General features: G+C 40.9%; 1 protein-coding gene and 1 long non-coding RNA gene across 2 annotated transcripts; one reads left to right on the top strand and one right to left on the bottom strand.

Moving 5' to 3' along the window:
* Nucleotides 1-540: 540 nt before the first annotated feature.
* On the bottom strand, nt 541-12,225 carry LOC112232411 (alpha-2,8-sialyltransferase 8E-like). The gene is made up of 9 exons (XM_024399427.2): nt 11,851-12,225; nt 5,043-5,126; nt 4,738-4,824; nt 4,516-4,660; nt 4,297-4,409; nt 3,888-3,974; nt 2,083-2,200; nt 1,316-1,480; nt 541-1,251 (listed from the first exon to the last, which is right to left on the bottom strand). The coding sequence occupies exons 1-9, from the start codon at nt 11,931-11,933 to the stop codon at nt 1,057-1,059; spliced, it is 1,077 nt and encodes a 358-aa protein (XP_024255195.1). The 5' UTR covers nt 11,934-12,225; the 3' UTR covers nt 541-1,056.
* On the top strand, nt 2,102-5,588 carry LOC121839058. Its single transcript, XR_006078606.1, has 3 exons — nt 2,102-2,355; nt 4,336-4,402; nt 4,580-5,588. It is a non-coding gene; the product is annotated as an uncharacterized LOC121839058 (long non-coding RNA).
* Nucleotides 12,226-18,796: the final 6,571 nt, after the last annotated feature.

The following is an 18,796-nucleotide window of genomic DNA, read 5'->3' as shown; positions in this document are numbered from 1 at the left end:
CAGTCTTAAGGGTGTGTTCGTAAATTCACTCGAGTGCCAGAGTGGCTCAGAGTGCACTCCGGGCATTCATAAATTCAGTGTTGTCAGATTGTCTGTTTGTAAATTTAGAGTGTTTCACTCTCGGGGCATTCAGAGCGCATACTGGACACTGGCTGAGGGTTGATCCAAATGTTCTGACCTCAGTGGTCAAGCACCCAAGTTAACTGGCTAAAATATCTAACTTGCCAGCTGCTTCCTGACTCAGATGAGAGAAGAACTCACTCTGACCATTTTACTTGCAGTAACAGAGCTGGTTACGCTGTTGTCATGTTATCCAGAGCATTGGTGACTGTACCTGTGCTGCTGGCAACAATTGAATTGAGTAATTTTTTTTGGCAGACATTTCGTGACACCGGTCATATTCAAAGGGTGTTGCGCATTTGTAAACGAACGCACCCTAAGATTCAGTCCCAAATGGTACCTTTTGATATAGTGCACTGTGTAATGAATAGAGTGCCATGTTGGACCCACCAACAAAAAAAAAACAAAAAAAACACCTAGTCACTCTCCTCATCTCTTTATTTTGACATTTATCTGGAAACATAAAACTGGTAAAGGAACAATTGACCAGTCATGATTTAGGTCAGGTTCCAAACTATTTGGTCTTTTTAGTTCTAAAACAGTTAAGTCAGCGTTTCCCAAACTCCGTCTTGGGTAACTCATGAGGTGCACAGCTGATTAAAATAATCAAAGCTTGATGAGTTGATTATTTTTAAATCAGCTGTGTAGTGCCAGGGCAAAAACCAAAATGTGCACCCCTTGAGGTGCCCAGGGCCAAGTTTGGGTAACGCTGAATTAGGTCGTGTTCTAAACTGTTAACTCTATTAAGTTGTGGTCCAAATTCAATCTTAAATTGTGTTCACAGTATTGTCTCACCACAGAGACTGAGGGATCAGGGTGTGAATACAAGTTAGTGTGGTAGCCTTCTGTTGCCTATCTCTGCACAAGGGGCTATCAACAGGGATGTAGCTGTAGCGCCCCCTGGTTGTGGAATTATAGTAACTAAGGTTGTATAGGTTAGTGTGTAGGGGTCAGTGTACAGGGTCCAACATGTAGCTGTAGCGCCCCCTTGCTGTGGAGTTGTAGTAACAGCAGGAACTCTTCAGGCATTGCGTGCATTTTGCGGTTCGGACCCACGTTGTCATAGTAATGATGGGGCAAAGAATTGTGGGATAGATCCAGAGGGAAGGGCCAGAAGCCGTACAGATGAACCTGAAAGAAAGAGATAGAAATCACACACGAAGACGAACACACACAACAAACAAAACACACACACCTGTTCACAGATCTCCAAAGCAGTGCTGGCCAGCATCAGACCAGTAGAGAGCCGTCGGGCTCGCTGCCCGCGGTGACGCCAGAACCTGCCCAGCTCAAACAGGTAGTCTGGGTGGAAGAACACCACTTCTTGTTGGGGGCGGGCCTTACGGAGGGCATGGTACACCTGGTACGGAACAAAGACTGATTAATGACATCACTATTTACACTCCTCCCCCAGACCCCTTCCTTCCCCAGCCCTCCTCTCCCCCAGGATCAAAATATGTGTTATCAATTTTGTCATTCTTAAAAATGCTACCAAGCCCGGCCCGTGGACTACTTATTGATGAAAAAAATAAAAATAAAAATAAAAAAAATAAATAAAAAATAAAAAAAATAGGCCCGGCCCAGTTCAGGGCTTTACCTAGTCTAATCTGGGACCAGTGGGAAGGGATATAGGAGGATGGGCTCATTGTAATGGCTGGAATGGCATAAGTGGAACGGTATCAAACATATGGAAACCACGTTTAACTTCGTTCCATGTATTCCTTACAAATGAATAATGAGCCTGTCCTCCTACAGCTAACCCCACCAGCCTCCACTGTCTGGGACTAAAAACATGGCACTTTGATGCAGCTTCGACCAGAAGTGACTTTTCATAGCAGGTTAGGAACACATTTTCTCTAACCATAAACCTTTTCCTAACCTTAACCTAATTCTCCCAACCGGCTACGGGAAAAAAAAATCCCTTCCAGTCGTAGTTGTATTCATTTCATAGTAGCTGCGCACCTTGAAGCAGGGGGCTGTCCCAGAGGCAGACGAGAAGGCGGGGAGAAGCAGATGGGCGTGACCATAGAATGAAAGGACTTCTGCCAGGTGTCCAGGGTTCTGCTGGAGGTCAGTGTACCTGAGGGGAGGGGAGGAAAGGAGTTAGCAGACAGGAGGCAGGTGAGAGGCGGGGTCGATGTTAGTGGCAGTTGGACAAATGTCTAGAATCGACTTGACGTCAAGAATTTATTTGAGTTTGTGAAATCATGTTGGACAGGTGTGAGGCAGAGACAGGTGAGTATTGATCATGTATATTGATTGTGTGTATTGACAATATATAGGTCGTTATCATAAAATGTTGCAATACGGTGCAGAGTGTTCGATTTTGCTGCTGGGGGGCAAGGAGACACCAGCTCCGCTAAAACCATTGACAACTTAGTGCCATTTACAAGGGATTGTTAAATATATTTTTTAACTACACTGTATTTGGTTTTAATATCATCACCTCTTCAAGAGCATAGTCAGTTCTGATTGTTTCATATTTAGTGCTATCAGAGTTATACAGCAAGAAACTGCATGCTTTTTATGATCAGTAAACATCAATTGATCATGTATTTTCAGATATGTGCGGGTAGCCTATCCATTTGGCATGTAGCTGGCTAGCTAAGCAAACATGTCATTTAGCTTGCTTCATCAGAGATTAGGCTTTTGGAAAGACCATGACATTGGCAAGTCCTATTCCTGGTAAAGTTGTCAGTCGGACTACTGTCATCACCACTATAGATGGCAAACAAGTACAGCCATCTAGTTTATCCCCTGAAATGTGGCTTGTTAACTAGCCATATTGAGATGATCTGTTATTAGCCATCTAGCCAATTTGACATGGTCCATCAATCAATGTAGTCGATCATGTCTGTCAGCAGCAATTGTGATTAAACACTTAACACGTTGAAAAGGAGATAGCTAATTTTGCTAGGTAGGCCTACGTTGGTTGGAGAAAAAAGTACATTAAGTCTAATACCACCACTATGTTTAGCCAACTGTACAACATTTCTACCGGTAGCGTGCAAAGTAAACATTATCAGCTAATAGTACATTGGCAAATGTGCCCTTCTACTGCTCGACAGGCAGAGCCCACGAAAGGATGGGAAATTAACCTAAACCACTCATACTTGTCAGGTATATTTCACTTTAATTTGATTCCAAATAAAATTGGTCGCGTACACATTTTAATTATGTTTCTAGCTACAACATTCAAATTCAGAAAGAAATTAATGAATTGACCACAAAATGGCCATCTCAGTCTCCGCACTTGAACCCCATTTAAAACCTGTGGTTTGAATTGAAGAGCAGACAAAGGATATTAAGGATCTGGAAAGATTCTGTATGGAGAAATGGTCTATGTGGAATGGAGGAATGTCATTATCCTCACAAGGGGGGGGGGCTGCTGGAGTACTGTAAAACAATAATTTTGATCCCTATCTTTCCGATTGTTTTATATGACTTGAGAGGCATTAGAAGACAAAAAGCGTCAATCAAATGCATTTGGTGTGTATTCAGAGTGGTCTCTGACTTGTGGTCAGACTCGCTCAAGTGAAGCAAACTTAAACTTGCAGTTTTTTTCCCAATGCCGAATTGAATGTCATTGAGAAAACAGGAAGTTGTCATAATGTCTTTTTTTCTCACAAACATCCTTTCTGAATTTAAAAGTAATCAGCTAATGTATCTGTAATCGGATTACAATATTTTAGCTGGTATTGTAACTGATTACGGTTTTTAAATCAGATTACATGTACTACTATCAACCCTGTTGGTAGTGTATGTACCCTTTAATGATCTGGCTAGGGTTGGCTGTTACGAGGTCTGTTTTCACTCCCACGTCACAACTCTTGTTGATAGGAGCCAGGTTAAACCTGTTAACAAAAAAAAAACACCACAAATTAGAAACGACTGTCACACAAGATTATAAATAACATTCACACAATATTAAATCAACATTCACGACAGTCACAACATTACAATTAACTGAAGAAAAAAAATTAACTGAAGATGATATACTCAGAAAGAGGTGCCAGTTTCAATAAGATAAAAATCAACATTCAGACAACATTCAAACACATTCACACATAACATCAACATTATACACTACACAACAGCACTACATTACAATAGTTAACTACCAATAACATATTGATTGATCTATGTTTGCATGATTGATTATGTTGTTGCTGATACCTGATGACATAGTCAGCATTGTCTATTTCCGCTCCACAGCTGCTGTTCTGCAGGATTCCTCCACTTCCCACCACGGCACAACGACTCAATGAACCTTTACTCCAGGGTACAGTCTACACACACACACACACACACACACACACCATGCTGGTAAACCACGCTCGTGTGATGACTAACTGTCTGAGAACTGAAGACTTGCGCACACACATGCACGCACACCTGAGGCAGCATCTCCCATAGTGCTTGATCCACCTTTCTCTTCTTCCACCTGTGTATCTCATAGGACAGACTCTGGTTCAGATTGGTGTTCTGTCTGGTCACCATCAGCCTATCAGATGCATTACAGCACGACCACAACTCTGTCCTGGGGGAGGGGGGGGCAACAGGACAGAACGTTTGTTGCAGAAGATCGCAAGACTGAGCAAAGTGTGTGTGTCTCACCTGTATAGTTCTCTGTGTGTGAGGTTGAGTCTCCAAGGACAGTCCATCAGCTCTCTCACATCCTGAGAGAACAGGGCAATGTCCACTCTGAGACACACAAACACACGGAGGAGAACTTGTTGGATCAGGCTGGAAGTTGGATTGTCATGATGATCTGATCTATACTAGTACATATAGAATGATCATGAAACATAGGAAGAACAAGTCAGGCAAAGGGAGAAACTCTCGCTTTCACTCACTGACCCCAGGAAGATTAGGTGACAGCATGGTGTCAGCTAATCATTCAAATTCAAAACGCCACCTACTTTTTTATAGTACTCATGGTCACCAGTCTCTTTCTCAGTCTCCTACACTGCAACCCCTTCTGAACAGAGTCCAGGAACCCATCTCTGCAACATGCAAGCACGCACACGAACAAAGGAGAACAGTTGTTGGTAAAGCCAATCGAAAACAAGGCAACAGTAAACATGTCATCCCCCACGAATGATGCAGCACCACCTGCCTTGGGCAATAAAAAAATTAAAATATAATAAAAAAGCCCATTATAGCACCATTAATGTTCTTGTATATGTTGAGTTTTGACAGTGTTTGCAAAATGTGTACCAAATTTGTTACAGTATTAATATCTGGGATGGATTTATATGCATTTATGTGCCAGACCTTGCACACGTAATTGTTTTTTGGTCAATAGCGACCATGTTGTTTTAGTTACTAGCCTGGAAAATATTGCATTGAGACCTTTGTCCATAGATGCCACATCAAGTTTCATGCAGATCGGTCATTCGGTGCCAGATGAGTAGCGTTTTGTGTTTTCACAAAATTAAAAATGGCGGAAAATCTATCAAGGCAGACCTTGTGTGTCTCTGAGGCAAATTTGTTCCTTGTGAGGAGAAAGATTTACATACCGAATTTCATGACTTTGGGGTCAAACGGAGTGAGGGGTGTGACCTTTAAAGTCAGCATTTCCAATTGCTTGTTATAGCGCCAACATCTGTATTGTATTTGACTTTTCTTTCGTATCTTTATGTCAATACGCATCATTCGCACCAGCTTCGTCCAAATCGGGCCTGTGCTGTCTGAGATATCTCATTTGACGAACAAACCTACAAATGTACTAACGGACAGAGACAGAGACGATTTCATCGTGGGGGACAATCAATCCGGTTGAATACAAGTTGCAACAGGGAAAAGTTGAAGGCAGAAAGAAAAAAACAGAAGCGGAGAAAGTCTAAAAATGACTCTTGGAGACAGTGCCTTTATAGTCTAATCGGACAGCAACAAATGTTCTGTAAACACCAGCCAGAGAGGCTAGCATGAAACCCAAATAAAAAAAGGTCATGACTTTGTCATCTGCTTCCCAGAAGGACATCAATACAATGTAACAGTGAATAATCTGTGTCCTCTGTCTTTGTACATCCAGTCTGGCATCAATCCCTATCAACAATATGAGATTAATCTATAAAATTCAGCTTCAAGTCTAGTGACCATACACCCATACTTTGAGTGTCACAAACAGAACATGTGAAACAGAAGGATGTGTTTTACAGAAACTCCAAATATACTAAGCATTGTGTTGATCACTTATCTAAAATCACTCTAATCTTGCCATTAGACACAGGGTGTTTCTCAATATGCATACTACCGTGCTCCCCAGAGTACCTCACCATTCACTGAACCGTCTTCCAGTCAAGACAAATGGCAACAATAGATTAAACAATATATACAAAATTGCAAATGTTTTACTTCATAATTATCAGCTAGATATGGGAATTGTAATAATCTAGCTAGCCAGCTAGTTAAACAGGCATGAATGACCTAAAACTAAATGTTATGCAAGGTAGATATACATTTTGTGGGTAGCTAGCCCTATTAACGTACTATAGATTTAACCATCTTCCAGCCAGGAAAACAACAGCAATAGAGAAGAAACAAGCTATACACAAAGCAACAGTTTTACTTTATAATTATCAGCTAGTTATATGTGAATTGTAATAATGAAGCTAACCAGAGTTTAACAGGCAAAAATTACTTAAAACTAACATGCAAGAGATGTAAATTCTTTGTAGGTAGCTAACAGTACTTCGTGGCAATCTGGCTAGCTAACAATACTAGTAGCTAGCCCTATTTACTTATTATGGGCTTGTGATCTATGATACGTACAGTAGGCAGGTAAACATGCCTAAAATTAACACAGCATGTATTTATTAATGTTTCAAGATAAAATATTGTAGTCAACATTTAATTCTGAATTCGGAGTGTATTTTCTCTCGCTTCAGCTCAAATAATGGCCGCCATTGATTTAAAGAAATGTTGAGTCATTTTTAAGTGGTTGTGTCATATTTCTTTGCGTACTTTTAATGTTGAAGCTTGCATCGATGCATGCTTCAAATATGTACAAATGGAGTACGCATTCGAGAAGTCCCCTCCGCTTCTCATACTCGGACTAATACTCCAACCCTCCCGTGCTCAATGTACAGTAGTATGCATTTTGCGAATCACCCACAGTAATGAAGCTGGTTGATGCTTCTCACATTTAAAAAAAAAAATCAAATATGACTGGAACAGAATTTACTCCAAAATATGAATTTTATTTCTATAAATATAATAAATACAGACTTCAAAACAGGTAGAGTTCAAATTTCTAAAACAAGGACAAAAGTAAAATGGAGGAGGTATAAAAGATGCAAACCCTCCAGACATCATATCCTTGACTAAAAACTGAACCATGGGAACCCAGCAAACAACAAATGTTCCCATAACTTTAGAGAACGTTCACTTAAGAGTCATTAGGTCATTTCCTAAGGTTTTCATAGGAATATACCAGTGATGTGCAAGGACTGTTTCCAAAAGATCATTCCCTTAATGTCAAACAGAAATGACCTCAGAATAAGATATTGTCCTAGACACGTTTCATGGGAACATTGGTGGAATAAGTACTAAATTGTCATACTTGAGTAAATGTAAAGATACCTTCATAGAAAATGACTCAACTGAAAGTCACCTAGTAAAATACTACTTTACAGAATGTTTAAAAGTATCTGGTTTTAAATGTACAGTGGTGGAAAAAGTACTCAATTGACCCTTCGCTAAGCCCCAGTTTGAGACAACCAATCGCATAGCTCCAATGGATAGCATCCATTTTCATTTCGAAGAGGTCAGATTTTCTCCATGCAACCCTTATTACAAATAACGTTCACTCCCTAATTTCAGTCAGGGTCTGCAGTATATCACAGAGCAAATATGGATAATTGTTACTTCTTCCAAAAGAAAGGCAAAAAAAAGAAGCTAGCAGGTTGAGCATGAGCAGGCAATAATGAATGAGGTGGAGTAGGCAGAACAAAAAGAATATCTAAATGTAGCGGAAGCGTTAGTCACAGGTTAGCGCAGGGTTGGTGGTAGCCATCTAGCGCATCTCCCTCAGTATAAGGGTTGGCTAATGCTAATAAGCTAAGCTAGCATTAGCTCTCGCCATCCTTAAGCTATTGGTTATCAATCAGATCATGTAGTGAGTGGGCAAGCTAAGGATGTTATGAAAATGATATGATATTAAGAAGTGTATTTGATGCGTTTTGTTTCTGTAGCTAGATTGGCTGGCTAGCCACTTCAGTAGCTATTGTCTGGCTAGAGATGTAAGGTTCTGACTGAAGCACATATCTTCTGACTGACAGTGCCCCCCTGTGGAAGGAAACTGAACTTTACTACAACTTGATATTTAACCATGTTTAGAAATGCGCAATGCTGAGGTGGTAGAACTGACTAAATGAAATTAATCAGAGAGGGCTTATAACCTATTCCATTCTACAGGTAAACTTGCTTATTTCAGTATTGTATAGGCTATGTAACTATAACATAAAGAAATAAACACAGCTCATTATTGAATCTGAAATTATTTCAGCTTTTTTGTATTCACTTTTTAAAAATTTAACTTGGCAAGTCAGTTAAGAACAAATTCTTATTTACAATGACGGCCAACCAAAAGGCCTCCTGCAGGGACGGGGGCCTGAGATAAATGTTTTAAAATAAATATAGGACAAGACACACAACAAAAGAGTGACAACCCTACGTAAGAGACCATAGAGAACATAGCAAAGCAGCAACACATGACACAACATGATACACTTAGCGACTTACTTGTTCTATTGTATAATTTGAGAGGTTAACCTGCAAGTAAGCATTTTGTTGCACTGTGTACTCTATGTATATCATGTGTATATGAAAAAATGTATTATAAGTGAAGGGGGAGGGCAGCCAGACAGGTGGAAGCTAGCCAGAAAAGGCATTAAAAGGTTGGATGGAATTCTGATTCCATTCTACAGGTCATGTGTGTTGGCTCATGTCTCTTTATATTCATATAGCCTAGGGGCTATGTAGCTCCTTATCTATCATGTTTGGAGTTGTGTTGCTCTGTTATGCGGACATCTGAGTTTCTTGCCCTGGTTGTGTCAGTAAGCAGTATTTTTAAAGAGCAATTGCCCCTAAAAAAAACAACTTCCCATTTAGAAAACAGCCTGTGGCATTGACATGAGAGTCCGGAACATTTATTCTACTGTCAAAATTTACTACAAAAGGATAATTTGTCATAAGGTCAGTCTCGTCAAAAACTGAGTTTTGTGAGACTTGTGGTTGTGATTGCGTCACAACATAAATGAAGTTGGATTCATTTCAATCCACAGCTGGCAGCAAGCAAGATATCATCAATTCAAAATGCAGCTGCACTTGACCCGATTGTAATACATGTGGTAAATTTGGGTTGACTTTGGATATCCCCTTAGGATAAGGACCTTCAGTAAATTAAACAATGTACGGGACAATATGTTCAAATTCCATTATCTCCAGATTTCAATGATTTAAAAACCTCTAACCAACTCAAATTGTAGAAATTCATATACAAATATTGAAAGCATTTAATGAGAACTAAAAAGGTGTGCAGCATGAAAATAGTATCTCTTTTACATTGTATAATTTATTGACGACCCCTAACTAGCCCCAGAGATTGACTTTGGATGGCCCATCTCTGGTCACACACCAGCCGGCTAAAACTTATTGTTGAAATAACTTGGCTAACTCTTCCCACCTGTGAACACACCCACATTAAACCACACCCCGAAAACAATTCACATTTGAATTCAGTCATGGCCGCTCGCATTTCTTAATGAAGCAAATCTAAAGCAATGCCAAATCAGGAAGTGCAGTCGCCCTTTACCACTAGCTAATGACTTGTTGCACATCTACCTTACAGATGTGCTAAGGAGGAGGAAAGATGAGAACGTCAGGACAGTAGATTACTTAGAACAGCAGCAGCTAGGGGCAACTGGTAGGGAAGATGATGATTTAGGTCACTCAGACACAGGCCAAAAACAAGTTAAGCTACCCCAGCATTCCCTTGACTGTTTTAGATTGCTAAAGAGACAAACCAGACAAGAAAGAGAGACAGCCAGCAGCAGAAGAGTAGATGATGGAGACAGCAACAGAATAGGATGACATGGAGAGACACCAGACAAGAAACAGAGACAGCAGTAAGCCTGTGAAATGACTAATTAAAACAATTGTTTACTTTTACTACCAGGACAGGACGAGATGGGGGGTAGACAGAGATGGCAACAGACAACACAGAGAAAGTGATGGAGGCAAAGGAGGGGTGAGCACACAGTATACTGGGGCGGCAGTGTAGCCTAGTGGTTAGAGCGTTGGACTAGTAACCGGAAGGCAAGTTCAAATCCCCGAGCTGACAAGGTACAAATCTGTTCTGCCCCTGAACAGGCAGTTAACCCACTGTTCCTAGGCAGTCATTGAAAACAAGAATTTGTTCTTAACTGACTTGCCTAGTTAAATAAAGCTAAAAAATAAAAATACTAAGCTTCTCTATGGATTCTAACTACTGCACAATGTGTGTGTGAGCGAGAGAGGAGTGTTTGGGTACTGTTGAATCCTTTAGTCAGTTTGCCTCATTGGACAGGTCAGAGTCTGTTTGAAGTTGTTGAGTGGTATGGAGGTTTTTGGCAATACAGTGTAGATTGGAGATCTTCACAGGTCCAAAAAGTTGGACCCGTTTCAAAATGGACCTAGGGCCTTACCCACCCAATTATATCAGCTCTTTTTCAGATCTGATTGATCAAAATAACAAAAAAAGATCAGAATTGGGCTGCCTGTGAATGCAGCCATGAGGTTGTGAGTTGAAATCCCTGGTGAGGTCATGCTGAATAATAATGACTGTATAAATTAACATGCACAGTGTAATCATGCATGTCAAATATGTAAGTTGAAAACACTGTGTGTTCCCTAACCTTGCCAACAGACAAAGAGCTGTGAATAGATCAGTGGTTTACCAATTAGGTCCTTGATGGGTTCTGTAACATGTCATAAAAACATTTGAGGTAGAATGTTTCTTCAGGACCATCAGGTGACATTGACAACTGATGCGCAGAAATTATCCTGCAACGTTCCCATGAAACGTGGCTAGCACATTCATATATTCTGAGAACATGGCAACCATGTTCTGTGTATGTTTGGTGGGACGTTGATGGAATATTCTCCTAACCTTCAGAAAAACAGACATGTTCTTGCAATGTGTCTAGAACATTAATATTGGATATTTTGAGAACACGGTAACCACTTTCTGGGTAAGTTATTTTTGACATTAAGGGAATGTTCTCTTAACTAATGGCAAAACATGCTAAATAGGTTCTTATTAAGTTTTTGCTAACATACATATAATTGTCCCCTAACTAATGGAAAACTGGTCACTCAAACTTCAAGGGACCATTACAGTTAACAAACGTTCTCTCCCTAGAATTGTTAGTTGGGAAGATCTAATCGCACTCATGTCCTCTCCTCCTCAAAACCCATTGGATAAGTAAGCCAGAGGTTCCTGCCCTCTGACCTGCTCTTCCAATGGGTTTTGAGATGGAGAAGAGGACACGAGAAGTATGCAATTGAGCTTTTCCCCCTGTGCCTCTCCCACACCTTTAAATCACCTGCACATAATTAGCAGGCCAAATTGGTGGGACGGCTGTCAATTATCAATTAAACAATACCTGTCCAACAAACGCACAACATTATTAAATTGACTTATTGGGTTGAAACACACTCACATACACAGTATTACAAACGTACCTTTGGTGTTGGTAGTAGTCTATGAGCGTAATAGACAGGAGAGTTCCAGAGCAGAGGAGAATGAATAGAACCAGGTAACACATTGTTACAACAAGTCACAGACTGAATGACAGCACAACGACTACACTATCTGTCCATCAGGGAAGGGAATAGAGGTGTGTTTGTGGGAAAATCTCAATGGTCCGTGCTATTCAAGGTCCTTGGGATGTCCCTACCCCATTGAAATTGACATTTTAAATGGTAAGGGTAGGAACATCCCAAGGATTCCAAATAGTACTAACCAAATCTCAATTGCATACTCCTCGTGTCCTCTCTTTGCCGCCTGTACAAAACCCATTGGATGAGAAAGCCAGAGGTCCCTCCCCTCTGACCATCTCCTCCTATGGATTTTGAGAAGGGGGAGAGGATGAGAGGAGTATGCAATTGAGATGTTGTGTGTGTCAGGGTTGGGCTTAATTCTGAATTTTGGAATTGACTTCCATTCAACTCGTTTTAAAATTCTAATTGAATAGGCCACACCCCACAAGATGTAGAATTTGAGTTTGAGTGACAGGAAGTGGAATTTAATTGGGTCAAAGAGGAAGAGGCGGAGCGGGAGGGATAACTGGGCCCAACATCTGTCTTCTCCAGCAGGTGGCAGTTGTTAGTTTTTTTCGCTCACCAAGCCAGGACTTTTTGTATGGAGGCCAATGAGTGTCAAATTTGGTTAACAAAAATATTAATGGTTTATTTGCTACATGTGGCTTACGAACAGAAGTTTTGTAATGCTTTGGTTGTTATGAGTGTACTGATATAAGTAGGAGACTTGACATCCTGGCAACTTTGAGAAAAAACACTTCATATTGGAGTTGTGCCCGTTGTTCACGCGCATACCTGCCCTCTCATTGGCTAGAATGCTTCCACCAGATCTTGTCTCCTCCCGACTACCTTGCATTTTTGAAGGCATTTAATTTCGTTGTTAGAGTGGCCATTTGAGTATCTGGTCAATATAATGGATATTCTGTGATTCAGTGCAATTCAAAGAAGTTGCTGTCATAGAACATACGTTTAATTGAATTTGACAGGTCACACTTCCATATACCAAATAATCTCTTTTCTCTGGAAACAATGTTCATATACTCTTTTAACCTTAGTGCTTAGGGTGGCTTCAAGTGCTCATGGGAAATGGGTAGTCGTAAGTTCGATATGAATGTGTTCACGTGCCTTTGAAATCAGAACAATTCTTCAATCAATAAGATTTTAGCTAGCTAACATTGCTAATAGTAAAGCTAGCTTGGTTAACAATGATATATGGTCAAACTAGCTACATTCTCCATACTAATATGGTTGTAACTGTCAAAAACGGATTTGTTGTCATCTTTTGGTTGAAAAGGTAAAAGGTCAGTGGTAAAATGTCACAACTTGGGTAATAACATTTTCTCAGTCTCCCACTTGTAATTCCGAGTTGGAGGGTTTTCCAACTGGGAACTAAGAGCTCCCTTTAACACCGATCGCATGTGAACACGGCACTAGAATAGCCAATTATATTTCCACCAACTATTTCATTTGTTTTGTATATTTTTGGAGGCCTCATGGTCAGCTTGGGGGTTAAACAATTGTATCCTCGGAAATTGAGAATTTTCCCAGTATTGAACAAAATGTATGTGATTAATGACATATAATAACTTTAGAATATTCACATACATGCTTATTTTCCTTGATCATTCATTTTGAGAGTTTGTCCTGAAAATAAATTGTTTTGATATTGTATATGCATGTATTGTATATAATGACATGTTTGTTTTATGTACAATATGTATTTTTTATATATATATATATATAATGGACTAGGCATTTAATTGAATTTCACTGAATTCAATTATATTTCCTTTTAATTCAAATGGCAATTCTTTATCCTGTTTACTACTTCAATTAAAATTCAAGAACTGAATTGGAATTTGAGGCATTCTTAACTCAATTCTGAAGTGAGCCCAACCCTGGTGTGTGTGTGTGTGTGTGTGTGTGTGTGTGTGTGTGTGTGTGTGTGTGTCAGATGTTTTTATTCAGCCCAATCAAGGATTTGCTACACTGCAGAAATATAAGGGTCAAGTTTATCCTGTTCATCACAAAACACACAATCACACTCATGTCTACTAATTTGTGTTTTATCGACCAGTTTTGCATTGATACAATTTTGAATTAGCATGGGGATGGATGGGCAGCACTGTGGAGCAACGTTTGTTCTTCGGCATACCAGTATTAATTCCATGGTAATCAATATAAATTCAGAACAAATCAACATAAATCACAATACCAATGCTCAGCTGTTACTAAATCAAATAAAATGTTATTTGTCACATACACATGGTTAGCAGATGTTAATGCGAGTGTAGCGAAATGCTTGTGCTTCTAGTTCCGACAATGCAGTAACAATGAGTAATCTAACCCCAAAATTTCACAACAACTACCATATACACACAAGTGTAAAGGGATGAAGAATATGTACATAAAGATATATGAATGAGTGATGGTACAGAACGGCATAGGCAAGATGCAGTAGATGGTATCGAGTACAGTATATCCATATGAGATGAGTAATGTAGGGTATGTAAACATATAGTGCCATTGTTTAAAGTGGCTAGTGATACATGTATTACATAAAAATGGCAAGATGCAGTAGATGGTATAGAGTACTCATATACATATGAGATGAGTAATGTAGGGTATGTAAACATTATATTAAGTGGCATTGTTTAAAGTGGCTAGTGATACATTTTTTACATCAATTGTTCTATTATTAAAGTGGCTGGAGTTGATTCTGTATGTTGGCAGCAGCCACTCAAGGTTAGTGGTGGCTGTTCAACAGTCTGATGGCCTTGAGATAGAAGCTGTTTTTCAGTCTCTCGGTCCCTGCTTTGATGCACCTGTACTGACCTCACCTTCTGGATGATAACGTGGTGAACAGGCAGTGGCTCGGGTGGTTGTTGTCCTTGATTATCTTTATGGCCTTCCTGTGACATCGGGTGGTGTAGGTGTCCTGGAGGGCAGGTAGTTTGCCCCCGGTGATGCGTTGTGCAGACCTCACTACCCTCTGGAGAGCCTTACGGTTGTGGGTGGAACAGTTGCCGTACCAGGCAGTGATACAGCCCGACCGGATGCTCTCGATTGTGCATCTGTAAAAGTTTGTGAGTGCTTTTGGTGACAAGCCCAATTTCTTCAGCCTCCTGAGGTTGATGAGGCACTGCTGCGCCTTCTTCACCACGCTGTCTGTGTGAGTGGACCAATTCAGTTTGTCCGTGATGTGTATGCTGAGGAACTTAAAACTTACTACCCTCTCCACTACTGTCCCTTCGATGTGGATAGGGGGGTGCTCCCTCTGCTGTTTCCTGAAGTCTACGATCATCTGTTTTGTTGACGTTGAGTGTGAGGTTATTTTCCTGACACCACACTCCGAGGGCCCTCACCTCCTCCCTGTTGGCCATCTCATCGTTGTTGGTAATCAAGCCTAACACTGTAGTGTCGTCTGCAAACTTGATGATTGAGTTGGAGGCGTGCATGGCCACGCAGTCGTAGGCTGACAGGGAATACAGGAGAGGGCTCAGAACGCACCCTTGTGGGGCTCCAGTGTTGAGGATCAGCGGGGTGGAGATGTTGTTACCTACCCTCACCACCTGGGGGCGGCCCGTCAGACAGTCCAGTACCTAGTTGCACAGGGCGGGGTCAAGACTCAGGGGCTCGAGCTTGATGATGAGTTTGGAGGGTACTATGGTGTTAAATGCTGAGCTGTAGTCGATCAACAGCATTCTCACATAGGTATTCCTCTTGTCCAGATGGGTTAGGCCAGTATGCAGTGTGGTTGCAACTGCGTCGTCTGTGGACCTATTGGGGCGGTAAGCTAATTAGAGTGGGTCTAAGGTGTAAGGTAGGGTGGCGGTGATATGGTCCTTGACTACTGCCCCGTGAGTGCTAAGGGCGGGAGTTGTTTAGCTCAGTTACCTTAGCTTTCTTGGGAACAGGAACAATGGTGGCCCTCTTGAAGCATGTGGGAACATCAGACTGGGATAAGGATTGATTGAATATGTCTGTAAACACACCAGCCAGCGGGTCTGCGCATGCTCTGAGGACGCGGCTGGGGATGCCGTGCGAGGGTTAACACGTTTAAATGTTTTACTCACGTCGGCTGCAGTGAAGGAGAGTCCGCAAGTTTTGGTAGCGGGCCGTGTCAGTGGCACTGTATTGTCCTCAAAGCGAGCAAAGAAGTGGTTTAGTCTGTCTGGGAGCAGACTACCTCACAGTAATGCACACACGCTTGTGTGTTTGTGTGTCGTCAGCAGTGGTGTAAAGCAACTAAGTAAAAATACTTTGAACTACTACTTAAGTTGTTTTTTGGGGGGATATCAGTAATTTACTCTTTATATGTTTGACAACTTTTGCTTTAACTCCATGACATTCAATACGAAAATGTGTACTTTTTAGTATCATCATTTTTCCTGACACCCAAAAGTACTTATTACATTTCAAATGCTCAGGCAGGACAGCAATATGGTCCAAATCACCTATCAATATAATGTGTTGTCATCGCCACTGCCTCTGATCTGGTGGACTCAATTTTACACAAACACTGCACTTGTAAATCATGTCTGAGTGTTGGAATGTGCCCCTGGCTGTCTATATTATTTAAATAAATAAAAATAAACCATGCCATCTGGTTTGCTTAATATATGGAATTTGTTGTATAGCATTTGCTTTTACTCAAGTATCACAATTGAGTATTTTGCTCACCACCGTTATTAATTTTAATTAATTTGAGACACATTTCATGACACAGGTACTCTACTTTTATCTATAGCCCAAAAAGTATTTGATGTTTCAAATACAGTGTAATCAATGCATTGCAATGCATGTAGGGGTGGTAGAGGGGAAAAAGTGCTGCTGGGTTTGTAGAGCACAGTTCCCAATGAAATGACAGACCCTGCTGAGTACTCCCCTCGCCCATACCCGGGCGCGAACCAGGGACCCTCTGCACACATCAACAACAGTCACCCTCGAAGCATCGTTACCCATCGCTCCACAAAAGCCGCGGCCCTTGCAGAGCAAGGGGAACCACTACTTCAAGGTCTCAGAGCAAGTGACATCACCGATTGAAACGCTATTTAGCGCGCACCGCTAACTAAGCTAGCCGTTTCACATCCGTTACATAGGCTCTTATCTAAATGTAATCCATTACAGTTTTATATATATATATATGTATACCTGTACTTTCAGTTACCTTTTGATTACTTTCCCCTTAATAGGCTTTAGAATAAGACAAACAGGATCCATCAAACACATTTGGTGTATTCATAGTGGTCTCTGACTTGTGGTCAGACTTGCTCAGGTGGAACTTAAACTTGTGCCTTTTTTCAATGCCGAATTGCATTTGTCATTGAGAAAAACAGAATAATACAAAAATCTTCAACAGAATCTGTCTGTTTAGCTAGAAACCTCTGGGTTTTTGTATGGACTGTGTCTCAATCCACCATATGTCGGCCTTCTGCATCTGCAGTGGAAGAAGATAGAGCTACAGTGGTGTTTGTCAGACCAGAAGACATCCCAAAAATATGTCTTCTCACGGCTCTACAACACCCACAATCTTCACGGGACTCGTGAGAAGGTTACCCGTGAGTGTGAGGTAAAAATCCTGATGCTTTCCTATATCTCTTATGCATTTCAAACACCTCAAACAATACTTCCTTTTTTGCCATACCCGTATGTATTATTCAATGTGTTTCCATAGATTAATAGGAGTATGGTCTAATCAAATGTTTTATAAAAAAAATGTTTTGGGTAAGAAAACAACTCAAAATTAAATAGCTAAATGGTCCATCTTATGAGCATATTAAAACAATTACATATGTTTGTTTAGTAGATATCGTCATCTAGAGGCTTAAATTGACAGATGTTGGATCTTAATTTGACCTTGTTCATGGCAGGAGGAAAATAATCCTGCAGCAGGAGGATTTGAATTAATAATTAATATTCATAATCACCACCCATGGGCAGCTGGAAGCGATGTGTGTAGGCTATACAGAACACAGAGAGGAAGAGGCGAAGCGAGAGGAATAACTGGGCCCAAAATCCATCTTGTCCAGCAGGTGGCACATTTCATTTTTTTTCACTCACCAAGCCAGGAGTTTTTGTAGGAAGGTCAAAGACCGTGTCGAATTTGGTCAACAAAAAATGTAATGGTTTATTTGGTACGTGTGGCTTTTTCAAATATACGTTTTGTAATGCTTAGGTTGTATCGGAGTGTACTATATAAGTAGGACACGTGACAAACCCACTTTATATCAGAGTTGTGCCAGTTGTTCACATGCGTATAACTTATTGGTCCCTCAGTGCCTGTGACACAACGGTTACAGCTGCTGACCCCGGCACATGTAACATGGGCTTGAATCCGGCCCACTGACATACTTTCCTAGTTTCTCTCTGTGGTTTGCTGTACTTGTACTCTTACTCAAGTCATTTCTGAAGGAAGTAACTTTTCACTCCGTTACATTTTACCAAATCACTTCAGTTACATAGATTTTTATATATATATATATATATATATATTTTTATTTTTATTTTATTTTACCCCTTTTTTCTCCCCAATTTCGTGGTATCCAATTGTTGTAGTAGCTACTATCTTGTCTCATCGCTACAACTCCCGTACGGGCTCGGGAGAGATGAAGGTTGAAAGTCATGCGTCCTCCGATACACAACCCAACCAGCCATACTGCTTCTTAACACAGCACACATCCAACCCGGAAGCCAGCTGCACCAATGTGTCGGAGGGTACACCGTGCACCTGGCAACCTTGGTTAGCGCGCACTGCGCCCGGCCCGCCACAGGAGTCGCTGGTGCGCGATAAGACAAGGACATCCCTACCGACCAAGCCCTCCCTAACCCGGACGACGCTAGGCCAATTGTGTGTCGCCCCACGGAC

This window comes from Oncorhynchus tshawytscha, linkage group LG13 (assembly GCF_018296145.1).
Source record: "Oncorhynchus tshawytscha isolate Ot180627B linkage group LG13, Otsh_v2.0, whole genome shotgun sequence".
Classification (NCBI taxonomy): Eukaryota; Metazoa; Chordata; class Actinopteri; order Salmoniformes; family Salmonidae; genus Oncorhynchus; species Oncorhynchus tshawytscha.
Note: the sequence above shows the minus strand (reverse complement) of the source record. Positions and strands in the feature narration are given on the sequence as shown.

Coding starts and splice junctions, on each gene's coding strand:
- LOC112232411 (XM_024399427.2), bottom strand. CDS start 11,933: ATGTGTTACCTGGTTCTATTCATTCTCCTCTGCTCTGGAACTCTCCTG. Junction 3,975..4,296: donor AATGCTGACTATGTCATCAG/GTATCAGCAACA, acceptor TTTTGTTAACAG/GTTTAACCTGGCTCCTATCA. Junction 1,252..1,315: donor CTTTGGAGATCTGTGAACAG/GTGTGTGTGTTT, acceptor TCTTTCTTTCAG/GTTCATCTGTACGGCTTCTG.